This window comes from Dendropsophus ebraccatus, chromosome 1, assembly GCF_027789765.1.
Source record: "Dendropsophus ebraccatus isolate aDenEbr1 chromosome 1, aDenEbr1.pat, whole genome shotgun sequence".
Lineage (NCBI taxonomy): Eukaryota > Metazoa > Chordata > Amphibia > Anura > Hylidae > Dendropsophus > Dendropsophus ebraccatus.
Genome location: NC_091454.1, coordinates 110,991,135 through 111,009,668, shown reverse-complemented (window position 1 = coordinate 111,009,668; position 18,534 = coordinate 110,991,135). Strand labels below are relative to the sequence as shown.

At 40.7% G+C, this 18,534-nt stretch overlaps 1 protein-coding gene across 5 annotated transcripts in view; it reads right to left on the bottom strand.

Moving 5' to 3' along the window:
* Positions 1-18,534, bottom strand: part of PLXNB2 (plexin B2) — a 150,152-nt gene that overhangs the window by 34,669 nt on the left and 96,949 nt on the right. For all 5 annotated transcript variants that reach the window (XM_069976770.1, XM_069976761.1, XM_069976786.1 and 2 more), the window contains 12 exons: positions 18,121-18,315; positions 17,148-17,270; positions 13,943-14,043; positions 11,726-11,852; positions 11,126-11,279; positions 10,920-11,034; positions 10,729-10,831; positions 9,406-9,507; positions 7,149-7,238; positions 4,987-5,068; positions 4,568-4,725; positions 1,140-1,288 (listed from right to left, as the gene is read on the bottom strand). In XM_069976770.1, the coding sequence (XP_069832871.1) occupies positions 1,140-1,288; positions 4,568-4,725; positions 4,987-5,068; positions 7,149-7,238; positions 9,406-9,507; positions 10,729-10,831; positions 10,920-11,034; positions 11,126-11,279; positions 11,726-11,852; positions 13,943-14,043; positions 17,148-17,270; positions 18,121-18,315 (1,499 nt within the window). The remainder of the gene's footprint in view (positions 1-1,139; positions 1,289-4,567; positions 4,726-4,986; positions 5,069-7,148; positions 7,239-9,405; positions 9,508-10,728; positions 10,832-10,919; positions 11,035-11,125; positions 11,280-11,725; positions 11,853-13,942; positions 14,044-17,147; positions 17,271-18,120; positions 18,316-18,534) is intronic.

Genomic DNA, 18,534 nt, shown 5'->3' with positions numbered 1-18,534 from the left:
GAACTTAAACTTATCCAAGTGATTCAGAGTTTTTTTTGTGACAATGTACTTCAAAAACTTCAAAATCTTAATAAAATGTGCATGTTTCTTTTACTTTTTATGTATTTTTTTTTTTTTTTACAAGGCTTAGAAGTTTAGCCAAAGTTTTTTCAATACAGTAACAGTGGCAACAATCCGGTACACTACCAGGAGCAATGATCAGGTACAGCAACATGAAACTGGGATAACTATCAGGTACAGCAACAGGGGACAGGGGTGGTGATCAGTGTACAAAGGGGTTATTTGTTAGTTGTATGCTTTGGGCTAGGGCTATTCTTATCTCCTGACTCTGAACCCACACAGAGAGGAGGAAATCAGAGCCGGGAAAGCTGCCACAGGCCAGCCCCACCTGACACTCCTTTACACTGCAATTAGTTTGCCTGTAAGGACAGGTTCACACTACGGAATTCTCGCGAACAATGTCCGCGGAATTCCGTCAGCTGTCCGCCTGCACATCTGGGCACCTTTCCGCCGGCCCCATAGACACCATTCTATGGGCCGGCGTATTCCGCTATACGCTGAAAGAAGTGTCATGTCACTTCTTTTAGCGGATCACGGAATACGCCGGCCCATAGAATGGTGTCTATGGAGCCAGCGGAAAAGCGTGTGCCCGTGCGGGCGGACAGCTGACGGAATTTCGCGGACATTGTCCGCGAGAATTCCGTAGTGTGAACCCGCCCTAATAATGGACAAATCACAGCGATCCCTGGCCAAAGCGAGTGGTGATAAGTCCATAACAGGTTGCTGGAACCTATCACCACTCAAAAAAAGCTTTGCATGCCGAAAGTTTAACTCATTCATGTGCATGTACATGGGGTTGTACTAATGTGCAGCAACCCTAGACGTCCGTGCATGTGAATATGTGGTAAGAGGTTAAAAGCAATGCTGCTAGTAACCTTTATGATATGATACAACTAAACATATTTATACCTTTCCAATCATCCTGCTTTTTCCAGGACTGTCCAGCAACACACACCTCAAAAGGAATGCGGCTTAGGCAAATGTGCACCCGATGGACATTTCTAGTGGGTTTTGTTGATGTTCCTGGGGGGCTCTATAGTTTGAAAACTTTCTACAAACTGAAATTCAGATAAACTCACCTGGTGGAAACAGAATAGTTCTCTGGCCTAAATGTACAGTTCACTCCTGCAACTTTAATTTCTTCAACGTCAGTAGATGTTATTCCCAAGTTTGATCCCATTATAGTGAGAAGTATGCCTCCATTTAGGGGTGCAGCTTTTGGTGTAAACTAAAAGACAAAATTTTGTATTAACCATATTTATGAGTTTAAAGGTAAACTATTAGCAGGTTAGAAGCTTGCTGATAGGTCCCTATATCGCACAAAAGGGAAAGCGTCTAACCTGCTAATGGGTCCCTATAGCACACAGGACACTAAGGTAATTTTCTTACCTTGATCCTCAGCGCCACTCTTGGGAATTTAGTAGTTTATTAGATATGTAAATTTGCACTACCACCCTTAGAGCACTGATTTGGCCGGCCAGCCCTCCTAATGAACATTTGGCGCTCTGCAGTGATAAGTGCCGGAGCGACGTCACTGCCCCAACATTCATTAAGATGGCGGGTCAGCTGAGGCGGATTGGTGTAGTGAGGGGGGCAGTCCCTACACATCTAAATACCTACAAAGTTCCCAAAAACTGCGCAGAGGATCAAGGTAAGAAAATTACCTTAGTGTCCTGTGTGCTATAGGGACACATTAGCAGGTTAGACGCTTTCCCTTTAAAAGAGAATGTACATGTAACAGGGTATCTTTAGCCTCAATCAACTCCAACCAATTTGTGGTAAATATAACAAATGTGACAGAAAAATGGATTCATTTTCTCCATCTCCGTTAAGAGACATGTAGAAACATGTTCACACTTATTAATTTGCACTCTGAGGCTGTGTATGTAAAATAAAAATGGAGACAGAAGTGACAAGGGTGAATAGAACACAATGACATAGGTTAACAAAACGACCAGACTTTTCGCCATCTATATTTGTATAATTTAATATGCAAAATTGTAACAAAGGATACAAAAGGGTGACGTTCAGCGCAAAAAATGGATTCCCCAATATTCCTACTGACAATAGTGATGTAACATTGCGGGTATACCGTTAAAATAGAAGAGGTATAATGTTAAATGATGCTAAATTGTGCTAAATGAATGTTGCCTACACACGGAGTATAAGTGATACACATAGATAGTGATAGGTTGATGAGTTGATGAATTCTGTTACCTGTTAGTAGCCGATGGTTGTTCTTTGTAGTGCTATCCGTAATGCCGATTGTATATGCCGTTGTTGCTGCTGGATCCACTCCTTTGAAGACGTTTTTCTTCCATATTGATTCAGAATGAAGATAAATGTAGATCCCGCTAGAGGCGCCCCGGCCGGTGGCGCTACTCCGCAGTGAACTACGCTAACAGTTCAGTTAAAATTTTCCCGGGAGGTTTAGTGACGAGGGCAACCGGAACTGTTGCCGAAACGCGTTGATCAATTTTGTCTCCACCAAGCACACGTAGCAAAAGTGACGTCACTAAACCTCCCGGGAACATTTGAACTGAACTGTTAGCGTAGTTCACTGCGGAGTAGCGCCACCGGCCGGGGCGCCTCTAGCGGGATCTACATTTCATCTTCATTCTGAATCCATATCGAAGAAAAACATCTTCAAAGGAGTGGATCCAGCAGCAACAACGGCATATACAATCGGCATTACGGATAGCACTACAAAGAACAACCATCGGCTACTAACAGGTAACAGAATTCATCAACTCATCAACCTATCACTATCTATGTGTATCACTTATACTCCGTGTGTAGGCAACATTCATTTAGCACCATTTAACATTATACCTCTTCTATTTTAACAGTATACCCGCAATGTTACATCACTATTGTCAGTAGGAATATTGGGGAATCCATTTTTTGAGCTTAACGTCACCCTTTTGTATCCTTTTTTATTATTACACTGTAGTGAACCTACGGGTGTTCACTTTGGACGTTTAGCAGCATTCCAGTGCAGCGCTAGTGAGGGGTTGGTACAACAGATCACACCCCATTACATTTTTGCAAAATTGTAACAAGTTGTAAGCCACACACTACCTAGTGAGCTTATTTATACATTTATTTTCAGCTAAAACTTACAATATTTGGTAACCAATTAAAACAACTTCGTAAACTCAGGCCTGAATAGTTCATAACATATCCATGGCTACAAGACTTGGGTTCAGGAAATATTGCCACAGAGAATTCTAAATGTAAAATATGCTATCATCTAATGATTGTGTTTCTAGTTGTCATATTTTCTATTTAAAGCTTTACAGAACATGGAATATAAATAAAAAAAAAAAAAAAAAGTTATCCAGCTCGATAATTTTACAGTGACACTGTGAAATAAATGATGTGCAGTGGTTCTTTAAGTTTGTTCTACTTATCAACAGGCAACTGTATTGATCGGCTTTAAATTAAACAAAATTCAGCTTCCTCGCCTGTGGAAATCCCAGGCCGGGAAATGTGGAAAGCTCAATGGAAAAACATAACTCTGCATTCATTATTTACAATAAGAACTATTTCAGAAAAAGAACTTCCAGAATAGCATCTTCAGCACAGATAACCACAAAAAATAGAAAAAGGTGAACAGATTATTCTACATACATTACGCAAACAAAGTCTTAATTTGTGGGAACAAAACTAAAGGTGACATAATATATCGCAAACCGTAATACATACATTAAACTGTCACTGATAAGGTAATACCGTTTAAAATCAAAATCAGCAGAGAATGAGAAAGAAAGCATGTTTGCAATTTACAATTTTTTTTTTTTTTTAAAACAAAGCAATACTCAACTTGAAATCCAGGTCCAGTCTCCTTAATACAGCTTTTAAGGCTTGAGCTTGAAAGAAAAGAAAAAATGCAAAAAAGTCGCAGGTCATCTGCACACAGCGTGGCAGTAATTTGACTAATGGACACATTGTGTTTGACTCTCTATACTGGTCAGGACTTCCAGCATTTAGTGTCCTTTTTTTTCAACAAGCACAAAACTAAAAAGCTGCCATTAAGAGACTGGACCTGGATAAAAGTAAGTATAGCTTTGTTACAAAGCATTATCACTAAAAAAAAAACCCTGAAAATTGCATACTTGCTTTATATCACATTCCCTGCTTATTTAGATTTTGAAAGTTATAACAGTGACACGTTGAATTATATAAATACAACACTAATGGAGGTGGTGGCTAATCATCTGCAATAAATAAACAGAGGCTCTGCTCACTTAGTGAAATAAGGTACTTATGTAAGTAAATTATTATATGGGAAAAGTAAATATATCCAAAAACACATAACAGTATTTAACAGTAAATAAAGATACTAAAATGTGTTTTTTCTTCTCCTGTAGTCTCTTAAGGAGTTAAGGAGGATTGATTTGTATAGGATGGTTTTGAATTACTGAAAAAATGCACGTTATCCAAATGAAAACCTTAATAAAGATAGTGAATAATAAAATAAAAAGATACTAGAAAAGTTGCTTACATCTGTGATGGAGGGATTTGGGCACTCCATTGCAGAAGGTACATTACACATATCCTTGTAGACACAGTTTGTGTTACACCAGACACACTGGTATTTAGGATCGGCAGCTCGACACAGACTACAGTCACTTCTTCCGAAAAAACAGTTGTACACGTTTACTAAAAGGTAAAAACATATCATGACATTAAAAGAATTGTATCACAACCACTGAATTGATGATCATTTTAATATAGGTTGAATAATGATGACTAATAATCTCTATATAAACATCTATACCAATCATTATACTGTATAAATTACAATTGCATATTTCCACACATATAATTAGTTTATGGAATATGTATACATGTAAAAGACACTACCCTACGGGTCATCTTAATTCTGCAAATTTTACAGGCAAAATGACAAGATAAACCTACCATTCAGTCTACTGTCAATCTTCTGATTGTTCCGTTTAATATATATATCAAGGGCAGTGGATTCTTCATCTTGAGAAGGTAACTAAACAACAATGACGACAAGTTACATATTGCCATACAAAAGCTTCAAATAAAAGAAAGCATTAGGTAATCTCATATTATTATACAGACCAGTTTTCTGTACAGAGTACTGTATATGTAACAGACATATACAGGTTTCTGTGTTCATAGTCTTTAATGTTGTAAATAAAGAAATGTTATGTCAATCAGATAATGTAGAAAAACACATCAAGAACTACAATAAGAATGTTAAAGGGTATTCCATAAAGAGATTTATGAAAATAGCCCAGTGTGTTTGGTTGGCAGTTTTAACTATTTTCATAATATGGAGTTAGGCCCTCTTTTTACAACTATACCAGCATTCTCTTCGAAGATTTTGTATTGTATTTGTGGGAATTAGCACCCATTTGGTGATTAGATTTTTTTTGCGGAAAGGCCCAGATGTTGGACAAGGCAGTCTGCAACTGCATATGTTCAATATGTGCATATGTTCAATATTTAGGCCTCTGTGCAGGCCACTTACATTCCTCTACACTGAACATGTCAATGCATGTGTTCATAGACCTCGCTCTGTGCACTGATGCAAAGTCGAGGGCTTCTCCTAAACAGCTGCCAAAAAGTTGGAAGCATATAATAGCCTAAATTATCTTTGCATGCTTTAAGATTAACAGTTGTTACAAGCAATAAAAGCAAGAAAAGGCAGCCCCATGCCATTATCTCACAAAAATTTTTGCAACTCTAGAGAGCCATGGAAGAGAGGATATGTAATTTCTATGCACCAAGGGCACATATGCCATGGAAAGATGCAGATTTTTGCATAAACCACCTGGTAGACCACCAAGGCAGGAAGAAGCCGTGTCCTCCTCCAACCTCTAAAACCTGTCGCACATTCTGCAGCTCGCACCCGCTTGTGGACTGTGGCAGGCGCGTGTGTCTCTGCCCGTGTTATAGACTCCATTCTATGCACAGGCGGATTCTGTCGTCTGTTCAAAGAATGAACAGGTTCATTGACGGGCAGGTTCCGTCGTCCGTCCAAAGAATGAACAGGTTCATCCTTTAGATGGATGATGGAATCCGCCCGTACATAGAATGGAGTCGAAATGGGTACTCCACTTAAGGGTGCGTGCACACTACGGAATGGCCATGGAAAACCCGTTGCGCATTCCGCAGGTAACACCCAATTGCAGACTGTGACCAGCGCGCACATCTCCTCCCCTGTCATAGACTCCATTCTATGCACGGGCGTTCATTCATGGACGACGGAATCTGCCTGTGCATAGAATGGAGTCGATTACCTGGGCGGACACGCTCGCGCCACAGTCTGAACGGCTGCGAGCTGCGGAATGAGTGACGGGTTTTCCGTCGCCATTCCGTAGTGTGCACTCACCCTAAGATAGATTTAACCCTGCTCAATCTCCACCTATAATCTAAGCTTCTTTCTGATAGGTTTCCATTACATAAATTGGGCAGTTTGTCTGCAGCACATCCTGACTTACAGCTGCGGAAAATCCTCACTTCCTGATCCACTCTGTCTCCACTCCTCTGTTCTCCCCCTCCCTTCTGAGAACAAAGTCACATGATCTGTCTCTTCTGTAACCAGGCAAGCTGTAACACCTCTGTAAGCCCACCCACCACTGACAACAGAACAATGACAGCCTCTAGAGCATTTTGAGGAAAGGAAACACAGTTGTTTCATATCTCTCTAATATAGATAGATAGATATTTTGTGTAGAGTGTAAAGCAAAAGCAGACTGAGCCTGCAGTGGACAGATACTACAAGATAAGGGGGATATTTGGCAGATGGCTTTAAGGTGCAATGCATTCTGGGAAATGTAGTTTCCTGATCAGCGCCATCTTGGATATAGACTAGCTTTTAGAAAAACTTGTAATTCAGGGACAGGAGGCAGCTACTAGAAAGAAGGGAAATGGCTCAAAATACTCAGGGGTTCTTGGTGAGTAAGAATTGAGAGCTTTTCATTTTTTAGCTCTTGATTGAAATACCCCTTTAAGTTATGAAAGCTGAGCTCTATTTGTTTGCTATGGACAACAAAGACAGGGTTACTTTACAGCAGTGCATCATGTAAGGCAAATGTCTTGAATACCTTTGGAATTGAAATTGCGAACAAATCCTGTTCTTTTACTACACGAGCCGTGAACTTGAGATTATCATTGCCAGCAATAAAGCTTTCACTCTGCATTTTGAAGACAAGGAGTATATTTAATATATACAAAAGGAAAGGAAAAACAGGGCAATAGAGTTTCAAACCCCCAAATAAATTAAGACTGTAATGGACTTTTAATTGGCATTTAACCAATTTAAATGACCTGACACAATGACATTAGTATGATACTCCAACAAAGATACACAATTTTGAAAACCACTATGAGTAAGATTTAGAAATGTAATGAAGTGAGTTTCTCAGGTTCTCTCTCTGAGTTCACTTAGTAGTTTAAGGGTGCGTTCACACCTACCGGATCCGCAGCGGATTTGACGCTGTGAGTTAGCAGCGAAATCCGCTGCGGATCCAGTACTGTGAATTTGAATGGGTCCCATACATGCAGCTGATCTGCTGCGTGTATGTGACCCAGCCCCTCTAACCCCTGCGCCGTCGGCCGACAGCCTGCCCACCCGCAGCCAGCAGCCCGGCCCCCCCGAGCATACATTACCAGCTTGGTGCCGCGGCTTGATTCAGGCTCCCGGCTCCCCTTGCTCCTCTTCAGCCAATCAGTGCACTGATTTGCTGGAGGAGTGAAGGGAGCCGGGAGCTTCACACAGCCGCAGCACAGAGCTGGTAATGTATGCTCGGGGCGGCCAGATGGGGGGCTGGGGCTGCGGGCAGCGTAGGGGTTAAAGGGGCAGAGTCCCATACACGCAGCGCATCCGCTGCGTGTATGGGACCCATTCAAATTCACAGTACTGGATCCGCAGCGGATTTCGCTGCTAACTCGCAGCATCAAATCCGATGCGGATCTGTTAGGTGTGCACGTACCCTAACAGGGTTTTACAGTAAAATACGCAATGATTACCGCTGTCTGCCCGCTCCGTGCAGCGGGCGGATCCAGCGGGAGGAACGCCTGGAAAACTGGGATACAGCCATAGCTATAGGCTGAATCCCAGTTTTCCAGGTGGTCCTCCCGCTGTATCCGCCCGCTGCATGGAGCGGGCAGACAGCAGGAATCCGATGCCGAGCGTTCGGGTTCAGCCGAACCCGAACCTCGGCGGGTTCGGATCATCCCTAATACTGAAATAAATTATAGAAAATCATGTTGCTGAGCCCAGTATCTTCCATACCTACGTTGGAGAGCCTGAATTACATTACTTAAAGCCAACCCGTCATTAAGAAAAAGTTTTTATGTATCACAGGAACCCCAACTGATTAAGGAGAACAAGTAGGAAGATAGCTGAGAGCCTGGAAGTCTGAACAGTTAGACACTGACTAATCAAAACTTTTGACATGTCACTAGTTTTTTTTTTTTTTTTTTTTAAAGACAGTGCCCATTAGACTAGACATGCATCTATAATTAATTATATCTAAAATTATAATACAGTGGTGCCTTGGATTACGAGCATAATTCGTTCCGGGGCCGCGCTTGTAACCCAAATCACTGTTAAACAAAAGCAAATTTTCCCATAAGAAATCATAGAAATGCAGACAATTGGTTCCGCGCCCCAAAAATAATGATTATTCTGAATAACATGTAAAACTAATGAAACAAACATTCAGAAATAGCAGAATATGTGATTTTATAAGTTACTGTACAGTAATGGAGAGTATGGGAAACACAAGGGCTGACAGAGACTGCAGGGAGTATGAAGGAATGAGCAGGGCAGATGTTGGCACATACATGCAGCACTCTCTGTCCGAGGAGAGATGGGGTTACAGCTATGGAGAGATTACCTCCACAGTCTTGTCCCCTGATGTAAGCCCCAGCCTGAAGTGGATCTGCTATGATTTGGAAGGTGAGGGAGACTTCCTGGGTCAGAGTTCAGTGCTGTACACCACACTATGCAGACCATGCCCCTCCCCCGCTCCGCCTCCCAGCAAGTACAGGCAGCTCTTAAATCAAGTCACAATTTTGAAAAATTGTGAGCTCTTAAACCAAAACGCTCTTTAACCAAGTTACTCTTAAACCAAGGTACCACTATCTTAAAAAAAAAAATAATAATAATAATTTGCATATAGTAAAGTTCACAAGTACCCATGTTTGTGCATAGTTTTAGAATAAAAATAAACACTTTGCAGTTTACATCATACTGTCATCTGCCCCAGTTTTTTTTTTTATAAGCATACATTCTTTAGCCCTTTCTATTTAGCGTGAAATGTAAAAAAAATTAAAATCATTTAAATGGTACATTACTTCCAGTTTTTCCAGATTTTTTCCATAAAATCGTATTGTACTTTCTAGCTCCATTGGGATAAATGATGGGACTGGTTGGTAGAACTGTGGACAATCATCTTCCTGTAAAAGAAGAGAGGGTAAACAGAGAGCCTTAAACACATTAACAATGGTGCAGGCAATAATAAGCATAAATGTATACATACATTTTATATATATATATATATACCAACAAAACATAATCACTGAACTCAGGGAGAACAGTGAAAAATTCCAATGGAGTACTCATTTATGAGTCTCCATTGATTGTCCCATACAAAATTTAAATATGCAAAAAAGGGGTCCGTGGAGCCTCAGTTACGAGTCTCAAAACACCTGAGGGACTACGTATCAGGGTGGTTTGGTGCTCTCCCCACTAGGAGGCACCCCTTGGCAATGGGCTTCCTTCTCTGGAGAGAGGGATATCTGGCTATTCCCGTGTTTTGAGACTCGTAACTGAGGCTCCACGGACCCCTTTTTTGCATATTTAAATTTTGTATGGGACAATCAATGGAGACTCGTAAATGAGTACTCCATTGGAATTTTTCACTGTTCTCCCTGAGTTCAGTGATTGTTATGTTTTGTTGGTCTATTTATCATTGCCCCAGTAACCAGAATCCTGCTCCACACTGACGAGGGGCAAATACCCCGAAACTGCAGTCTGTGGATGGATGCCTAGCCTTGGTAACCCTTGTCTTATGTCGTTATACTCGTCACAGAGTTAGACTTTGACTCACAGGGGCCACCCTGGTGTTTCCCTATTTAGGTCCTAAAGCTCGCAACAGAGTGAGGACCTGATATATATATATCCCTAAACAATCTCTTTAAATTATTTTAATTTTGAAACCAGCACAACAAGGTTGACAGATTTCAATACATTTTGGTTGGAATGCAGACCCAGTACACTTAGGGCCCTATCGTTGTATCGTTCGAATTTAAACGATAATCGTTTTGTGTAATTGCAGGCAATGTTCGAAAAATTGTTTGTATGTCGTTGATCGTTGTTTTAGATCTAAACCTAAAATTATCGTTAATCGTTCGCTGTAATTCCACGTTCCCTCAAGTTCCGCATTTGTTCACTAACCATTCAGTGTAATTGCCCATTATTCATTGTTTTGATGGGATCAGAGGGACTAAACGATCATAGTAACGATCACAATAACGATTGTAGTAATGATCATAACTAACGATCATCGTTCTCTGTAATATTGTTTAAGATCGTTTATCATTTAAAAAATTACTCCGTATAATAGGACCCTTAGAGCAAAACTTCATACATCTCTATTATCTCTGTAAGCATCTTACCAGGCTGATTGTATTGGGTTCAATACTTGGAGATGAATCGACACATTTATGATTTTTTATGTCCCACTGACATTTCCATTGGGTAGTTACACAAGAAATACATCTGTGGATCAAAGACATATTCAGTATTACTTATGGTCCGAAGTGGAGGCAAATCCAGCTACAAGCTAGCTTATACTAAAACTACTTACGGTAAATTTTCTGAAAGATTCATTGACTCCTCACAGTTGTAAAATTGATAGATGTAATCAGCAACAAACACATCATTTTTCGTCAAAAAAAGTTTGATAGTGACATTAACATAATCTGTATCGAAATAGAGATTGTAAAGGGAAATGTTACTTTTCTCAAGAACAAAGTATTTTTAAAGATTTTAATGAAAGTCATTTTTACTTACCCTGGCCAGTTACAGTGGTGGGTATACTATCAGGGTGAGGACAAGAAACAGATCCATCATCTTCTAGAATGGCTGTCTTGTTGTTTTCTCCATAGTTACATTTCAGATGATCACTTTCATGCAAATTGATTGATGGTGCAAAAGTTAACATAATCTGTTGCAGAAGGAAAAAAAAAAAAAGTACTTTATGACCAAAGAAGTCTACAGCTGTGATAACGAATGAGACTGCAAACCCCTCTTAACAAGCACCTCCAGTATATTTTGCAGAAATGACTATGAATGTCTATAGTGCTGGGATTTTCTCTCAAACTTAGCAAAAGAAAAAAACAGAATGCAAGTCGTTTTTATGCTTTCATACACACCAAAAATATATTAGTGGAGTATGTAAAACTGGCTATTGGGTGTGTGAGCGAGACGGACATCCTTGACATTTCTCATTAAGAAAAATAAACTAGCATTTTCATGGTAAAATGCTCTTTCTATAGGAGCTTTGCTAGAAAAAACTAGGAAGTTATCTGTTTTGGTCTATCAAGGAGCCTTCACCCTACCAACAGTACACTAGTGGTGGCGTACAAGTCTGTACGTGTGTGAGCTACTTACGTCACTAAGATATTTAACACTCATATTACTCGGTTGTGCACTTTCAATCTTCAGGCAGACAACATCAGGACTCCACAGCCAGTGATATGGTTCACTGGCTCGATCACAGTCTTTTTTTAAGGTGCACCTAAAAAGGGATTATAAAGATGTGATGGTATAGAGGAAAAAAAAAAATCAGGAACAAAATACAGTGCTCAGCACTCAACAGTACACCCCAATGGATTTGTCAAATAACTAAGATTCTTTTCAGAATCAACATTTTTAATAAGATACCATACCACAGAAATACTCCCACACATGTGGAACATTGGTTGAAAGCACAATTTGTTAATTTGCTCAAACAAAAAAAAAAGTATATTTTAGCACCAAATACATTCAAGACCTTGTAGCAAAAATGCATATACCCCAATAAAGGTCTTAGGAGCAAAGCTTAACAAGAATTCAAGCATAGGAGAGTATAATTCTTCGTTACACAGGTGTTCAGCAGACAGGTGACTATTACTTCACAAAGATAACCCCCTCCTAATCCATGCTGTCAGCAATGGCACCACATGACCTGGCTGAGAAAAAGTAATTTCTTTACAAAAAAAAAAAAAAAGGTTAAGACTACAAAATCATCAAAGCTTTATTTATCAGTTGGAACACTTGACAAAAATTTGACAAAGATGGAACTGCAACCATCTTACAGAGACGTCCATGAAAGCTAACACCTAAACAGAAGTGTTTTCTGATCAGAGGGGGTCAAAAAAATTGTTATGTAAATTCACTGCAGTTTGCTAAAGATGTAAAAAGCCAAAATGGGGCAAGAGCTTCCACTGACAATACTGTGTACACAGCAGAGGCATGGCATGCAGATGTGGGGGGGGGTTCCACAATTTGCCATGACCTATGCTGAAAGAGATAAGGACTACTGGGACTCATGGTGCCCACAGTGAAGCATGGTGGTGACAGTGTCCTTATGCTGTTCTTTTGCAAAGTTCTGTTGGTGTCAGGAACTGCATTTCATTGATGGTATCATGAATCTACATATGCACTGCTTAATATTTAAAGACAAGATGCTACCATCTCTCCATGCCCTTGGTTGTTGTGCACTTTTCCGACATGACAATGGTACAAAACAAATACAGTATCTAAGGCCACAATTGAATTCCTTAAACAGTACAGGGTGAAAGTGCTGCAGTAGCCAAGTATGTCTCCTCATCTGAAACCAATTGAACACCTATGGGGAATTCTGAAGAGACAAGATGCGTATCCCTTTCCATCCAGCATCCAGGCTCTCAGAGAGGTTGTTCTTGGAAAAAGATTGATGTTGCAATGTCGCCAACATGCCTAGAAGGTACTTGGTGCAGTCACTTGGTGCAGGTTATTCAAAGTACTAGATGTAGACATTTTTGCCTCAACTTATCTTAAACTGAAGATCGTGTAACTCAAGTTACAGCATATCAAACTTACTTTGAGTTAAATAAATGTTTTTTTTTAAACTTTTTTTGTGTTCAGTAAGATATTGATTAAAATTGTGGGTGTACTCATTTATGCTGTGCGCTGAACACTTTAGGGATAAGGCAAATAATCAGGAAAAATATTTTATAATGTATCTACTTCATGACTCAATTGGAGGCAAGTAGACACAGTCTGGCTGCTGAAACTTTGGAAGCCATTAAGGGGATCTCTAGCATTTCAATAAATTACTAAATTTTTATGCAGCAAGTTTGTTTTGTATTTTTTTCTTTTCATATTTTTCTCTATAGTCTGCTGCAGGGAAATACCACCACCACCACCACAATGCTGCCATCAACTTGTATGGAGGGAATGGTAAGTTTCTGTTGGCTTGTGGGACTTTGCTTGTACAATTTTGGTCTCATCTGACCGCACAGTCTTTCTCCACTTCATCATCATTCTGGGGTAACTGTAGCCAAGATGAATTTTGAGGTTTTCTCAGCAGCAATCCTGTCTCTCTGTCATCAAGCTGCTACCAGTACAGCAACGCGACAACTGATATTTCCAGAGTCTTTCCCATTTCAGCTTGTAAATACTTCCCAGGACAACCTACTCTAGCTGGGCTATACTTTTAAACGTTCAACCAAATGGCTTCACTGTACTCCAAAAGAGCTTTTACCATTGTCCACTTACAGTATATATGGTTGTGACTGCCATAGTTTGTGTAATAAAACAAATCTTCTTAACTGCTGTCAATAAAACAAAATCATCTTTACTTACTTTCCATCTATCACGCACCACCCGCAATAAGGGTCCTTTGCCTGAGTACACTCATTGCAGTCTGAATATCGGGAACAGTCCTGAACAGGAACACGATGCACCTACACACATTTGTTTTGTTATTTTTTTTAAATAAGTTAACACAAAGTTTACAATGTAGTACAGACAAGACACAACCTTGGATAATTGTAAACCTTTTACAGTTAAATGTCCTCAGTCTTGGGCAAAAAAAATAAAAAATTAAAAAACTCGTCTGCTTTGGTGTCGCTGGTACCAGTCCCACTGCACAGGACTTCTTGGTCTAGGCAGATAAGTTCAGGGGGTTTCTTTCTTTTCTTTTTTTTTTTTTTAAATTACCTTAAAGGGAACCAATCACACTAAAATTGGCCATAAAGCTAAGAAAACGTGCTGGTACATCACCCAGCACGCTTCCCAAACCTCCCGTAAATTACCAGCCAAGTAGTCACGGTGGGCGGGTGGCTTGTTCAAGTAGTTACAGTCCCTGCCCGGCTCCAGGGCTGTAATCACGCCCCTCCGGGCGTGTTTGGAAAGCGCCGCATGCTGACATCACTGTGGGGGGCGGCATGGCACGTCTTTATTATGCTGCGCATGCGCAGTGCGGCCAGAGAAGACGCTACTGTACTGCGCCTGCGCAGAGTAGTACAGCAGTGGCTTCACCCACTGTACTGCCTCACTCAGATCTATACATTGTCCACGTAATGTATTACACATGCGATTCCTTGACAGGTGCAAGTAAAACAAGATCATTATTTGCTATACTTCTTATTGGTTTTAATCTTATTGCTGATCAGTATATAACCATAATAGAAATTATCCATTTAAACGCATGTATAAACTAGGAAATCAATAAAACAAGCACATGCCCAAATAACTATTCCACGTCATTTCCTCATTTGCCTTATTGTTGCATTTTTGCTGTCTTTCTTTGTTTCCATAATAACTGTCTTTGCAATGCGATCGGCACTGCCAGGCTTAAAGGGGTGGTGTCACAAAGAAAACTGCGTTTATAGTGATACATTATGTTAAATGTAACAGTTTACATGTAAAAGCCTTTCCTAAAGTGTATCGTTTGAGAGATATAGACTCACTAATCCTCCATGTGCTCAACAGGCATCCACTTTCATGGGTCACTCATACTAAGTTAAATCGCAGTCACATGATCCGTTCCATTAGTACTGGCAGTTGGTTTTCACTTCACATGCAAGCAAAGGGGATTGTGGGAAAGTGACTGCACAGTTGCATGGGAACAGCAGGGTCACAGCTCAGAGAGAAAAGCAGGAAGCAATCAGATATATAGAGATGAAATATAGTACAATGATGTAGGCCACTTAACTTAAAACAGCATATTCGTTGTCTTTTACATATACGTATATGGTGCACATCTGATTATACCTGGTTTGCTTTGTGACGCCACCACCTTAATCAAAGCCTTTATGACAATGAAAGGCTGGTGCAAAATCATGTTTTGCATGCAAAGGCTGCTCATAAATGCACATCATAGAAAGCAGATGCATTTTTCTAAGGCTAGGTTCACACTGCATTTTTTATTTTTTTTTTATTTTGTTTAGGTTTTTTCTTTATAATTTAAGTTAGTGTAAGTGGGAAACAGATTCCTGTTTTTACATACTTTTAAAACATACATTAAAGGGGTTGTCCGGCGATAAAAAATTATTCACAGAATAACACACATTACAAAGTTATACAACTTTGTAATGTATGTTATGTCTGTGAATGGCCCCCTTCCCCGTGTCCCACCACCCCCACCCATGTACCCGGAAGTGTGGTGCGCTATACTCACCTGTCACGTGCCGACCACGGTCTCCGATCCTCAGCAGTGACGTCTTCTTCGGGAGGCCGGCGGATCTTCCCGAGTGCCGGCGGCCCTCTGCAGCGTCATCCGAAGCTCAGCCGCGATTGGCTGAGCACAGTTATGCTCAGCCAATCGCGGCTGAGCTTCGGATGACGCTGCAGAGGGCGGCCGGCACTCGGGAAGATCCGCCGGTCTCCCGAAGAAGACGTCACTGCTGAGGATCGGAGACCGTGGACGACACGAGATGTGGTGAGTATAATGCACCACACTTCCGGGTCTAGCGTGGGTGGGGGGAAACACGGGGAAGGGGGCCATTCACAGACATAACATACATTACAAAGTTGTATAACTTTGTAATGTGTGTTATTCTGTGAATAATTTTTTATCGCCGGACAACCCCTTTAAAACAGAAACAAAAAAGGCAGCGGAAAACTAGCCTAACTTGTGTTTTTTTGCTTTTGGAGAGATTGTTTGGCTTGGCATAAAATCCCCAGTCAATGTTCTAAGGGGCCTATTCCACGGAGCGACAATCGGGCCAATTTGGCCGATTATCGCTCCGTGGAATAGAGACAACGATCAGCCGATGATCTTGTCATCGGCTGATCGTTTATTTAGCTTCCAATCTAAAATCATCGGGCGTGGCGGAATAGCGATGCGTGGCAGGCGACCGACGATTTCAGAAGCACCATACATTACCTAAACATGTTGCAGGTCTTCTCCTGCACTGCTTCTTCCTCCCAGTCCCGCACGCAGCAGCAGCTTCGGTGCGGCCTGTCTTAGCTGACATACCGCTCAGCCAACCACTGTCCGGGACCGCCGTGGCCAGTGATTGGCTGAGCGGTCTGTCAGCTCAGACAGGCCACACCGAAGCTGCTGCTGCGCGCGGGACCGGGAGGAAGAAGGAGCGCAGGAGAAGCCCTGCAACATGTTTACGTAATGTATGGTGATTAAAGAAGGGCTGCAAGGACATGGGTAACGATGTCCCTGCAGCCCTTGCTAATCGATTATCGGGCCGTGTAATAGGCCCAGTAAACGAGCGCTAATATAGCAGATCGGCACTCGTTTACATTATTGATCGGGCCCCCATCGGCCGTGAAATAGGACCCTAGATTGAGTGAGACTTTACTTGAAGGGATATCTCTTTACTCAAGAGGTGTGAGAGCTATTTTGCATATCCTTAGTACAGTTCACAAACGCAACTGTGGAACCACAGCCTCAGACTGCTGTCAGTTATATGCGGGGTACACTAAAAGTATACACGTGTGATGCTGTTTCCTGACCAGATTACATTTTCACTTTTTTTTTTTTCAAATTCTAAATGTTAAAGAATATTATTCTGCAGCTTGTCCATGTGTTACTTTAGACTGTACTAACCTTCTTCTTAGTCATGACATAGACATGTTCTTTGGCAGGATCAAAAACCATTCCATTCTTGACTGTACTTTTGGTATCAAATGACACAGCTCTGTACTCTCTTGATGGCTCATGTAGAAAAGCCTACAACAGGGAACAATATTTCAAGTCGAAGATGAAACTAAAAACTAGTGACATTAGAAAAAAAAATTACTTTAAACAAAACAACAGCATCAGAAGCTTTACTAGTGTCTTTCACCTATAGTGCTACAAGTAAAATTGAAATTAAAAGTATGTTGCTGATATCCCACAATGTTTTAGGCATAAAGCAAGGACTGTGTGTGTGAATGGTGCCAACAAAATTCTATGTTTAGTACTTGGCACACAGAGGGAGTGTGCAGAACGTGGGATGAAAGGAATATCTGCATAATTATAGTTTTCACTTTCTCTCTCAGGGACCTCACAGAAAAGGAATTTAAGATAAATACCACGGTACTGAATTATTTACTGAAGGCCTATAACATACTTATTTTAGATGATATACACTAGAAGTATATAGTTATATAAAAAAAAATTACTGGTATATAAAAAAGTTATTTTAAACAATTTAAATGACGTTTGCTGCAATACATAACTAAAAAGTTTCCTTGCAAAAGACTTTACCAGAAAGTTGAGCTTAATTGATAAGAAAATGGGATCAAGAGAAAAACTATGCTTCTCAAAGGCTGACCAATGCAATGGAGCCTGCTTTGTACCATCAAACTGACTGATCTAAGAAGCCTGCACAAACCTATATTATTCTAGCTTTGGAATTGTCTTTCTATCTAACAAGGGGGGGGGGGGGGGGGGTTAGAGAAAAGGCATAATGGATAATACTGTACATATAGCCTGTACTGTAGCTTGTAAAGAAAAAGACAAATATAACCCCCCTCAACAAATGAATATTCTTCATGCAAGAAATGATAGAAATGTTTAAAATCTGAGCTATACTTACTTTTATTAGTTTTCCTTCAGCTGTTCCCAAGAACGCTATAGTGTGCTCATTTGCTACAGATACGGCTACAGAGGTATAGGGGTTATGTTCACGTGTAAGAACAGCTTTTGCTACTACACCATTCTTGCTCTGCAATGGGTAAGGCAAGTGCTCCGATCCACAAGGATACTTGACTGATTCATTCGCAATCGGATGCTGGGTAGTAAGAAAATAGGCAATCATTTGTGATCAGTTGAAATTGAGTTAAGTTACACAAATTTGGTGTCCCCAGTACATACAGCAGATCACCTCTGAGTCATTATCAAAGTGCAAACATGCTGGCAAAGTGCACCGGAAGAGAAAGAAAGCCTCCTGCTTGTTATTAACGTGCATTCACATCATGGTTTGGCCTTCTGGAGGGGGCACAGACCTCAC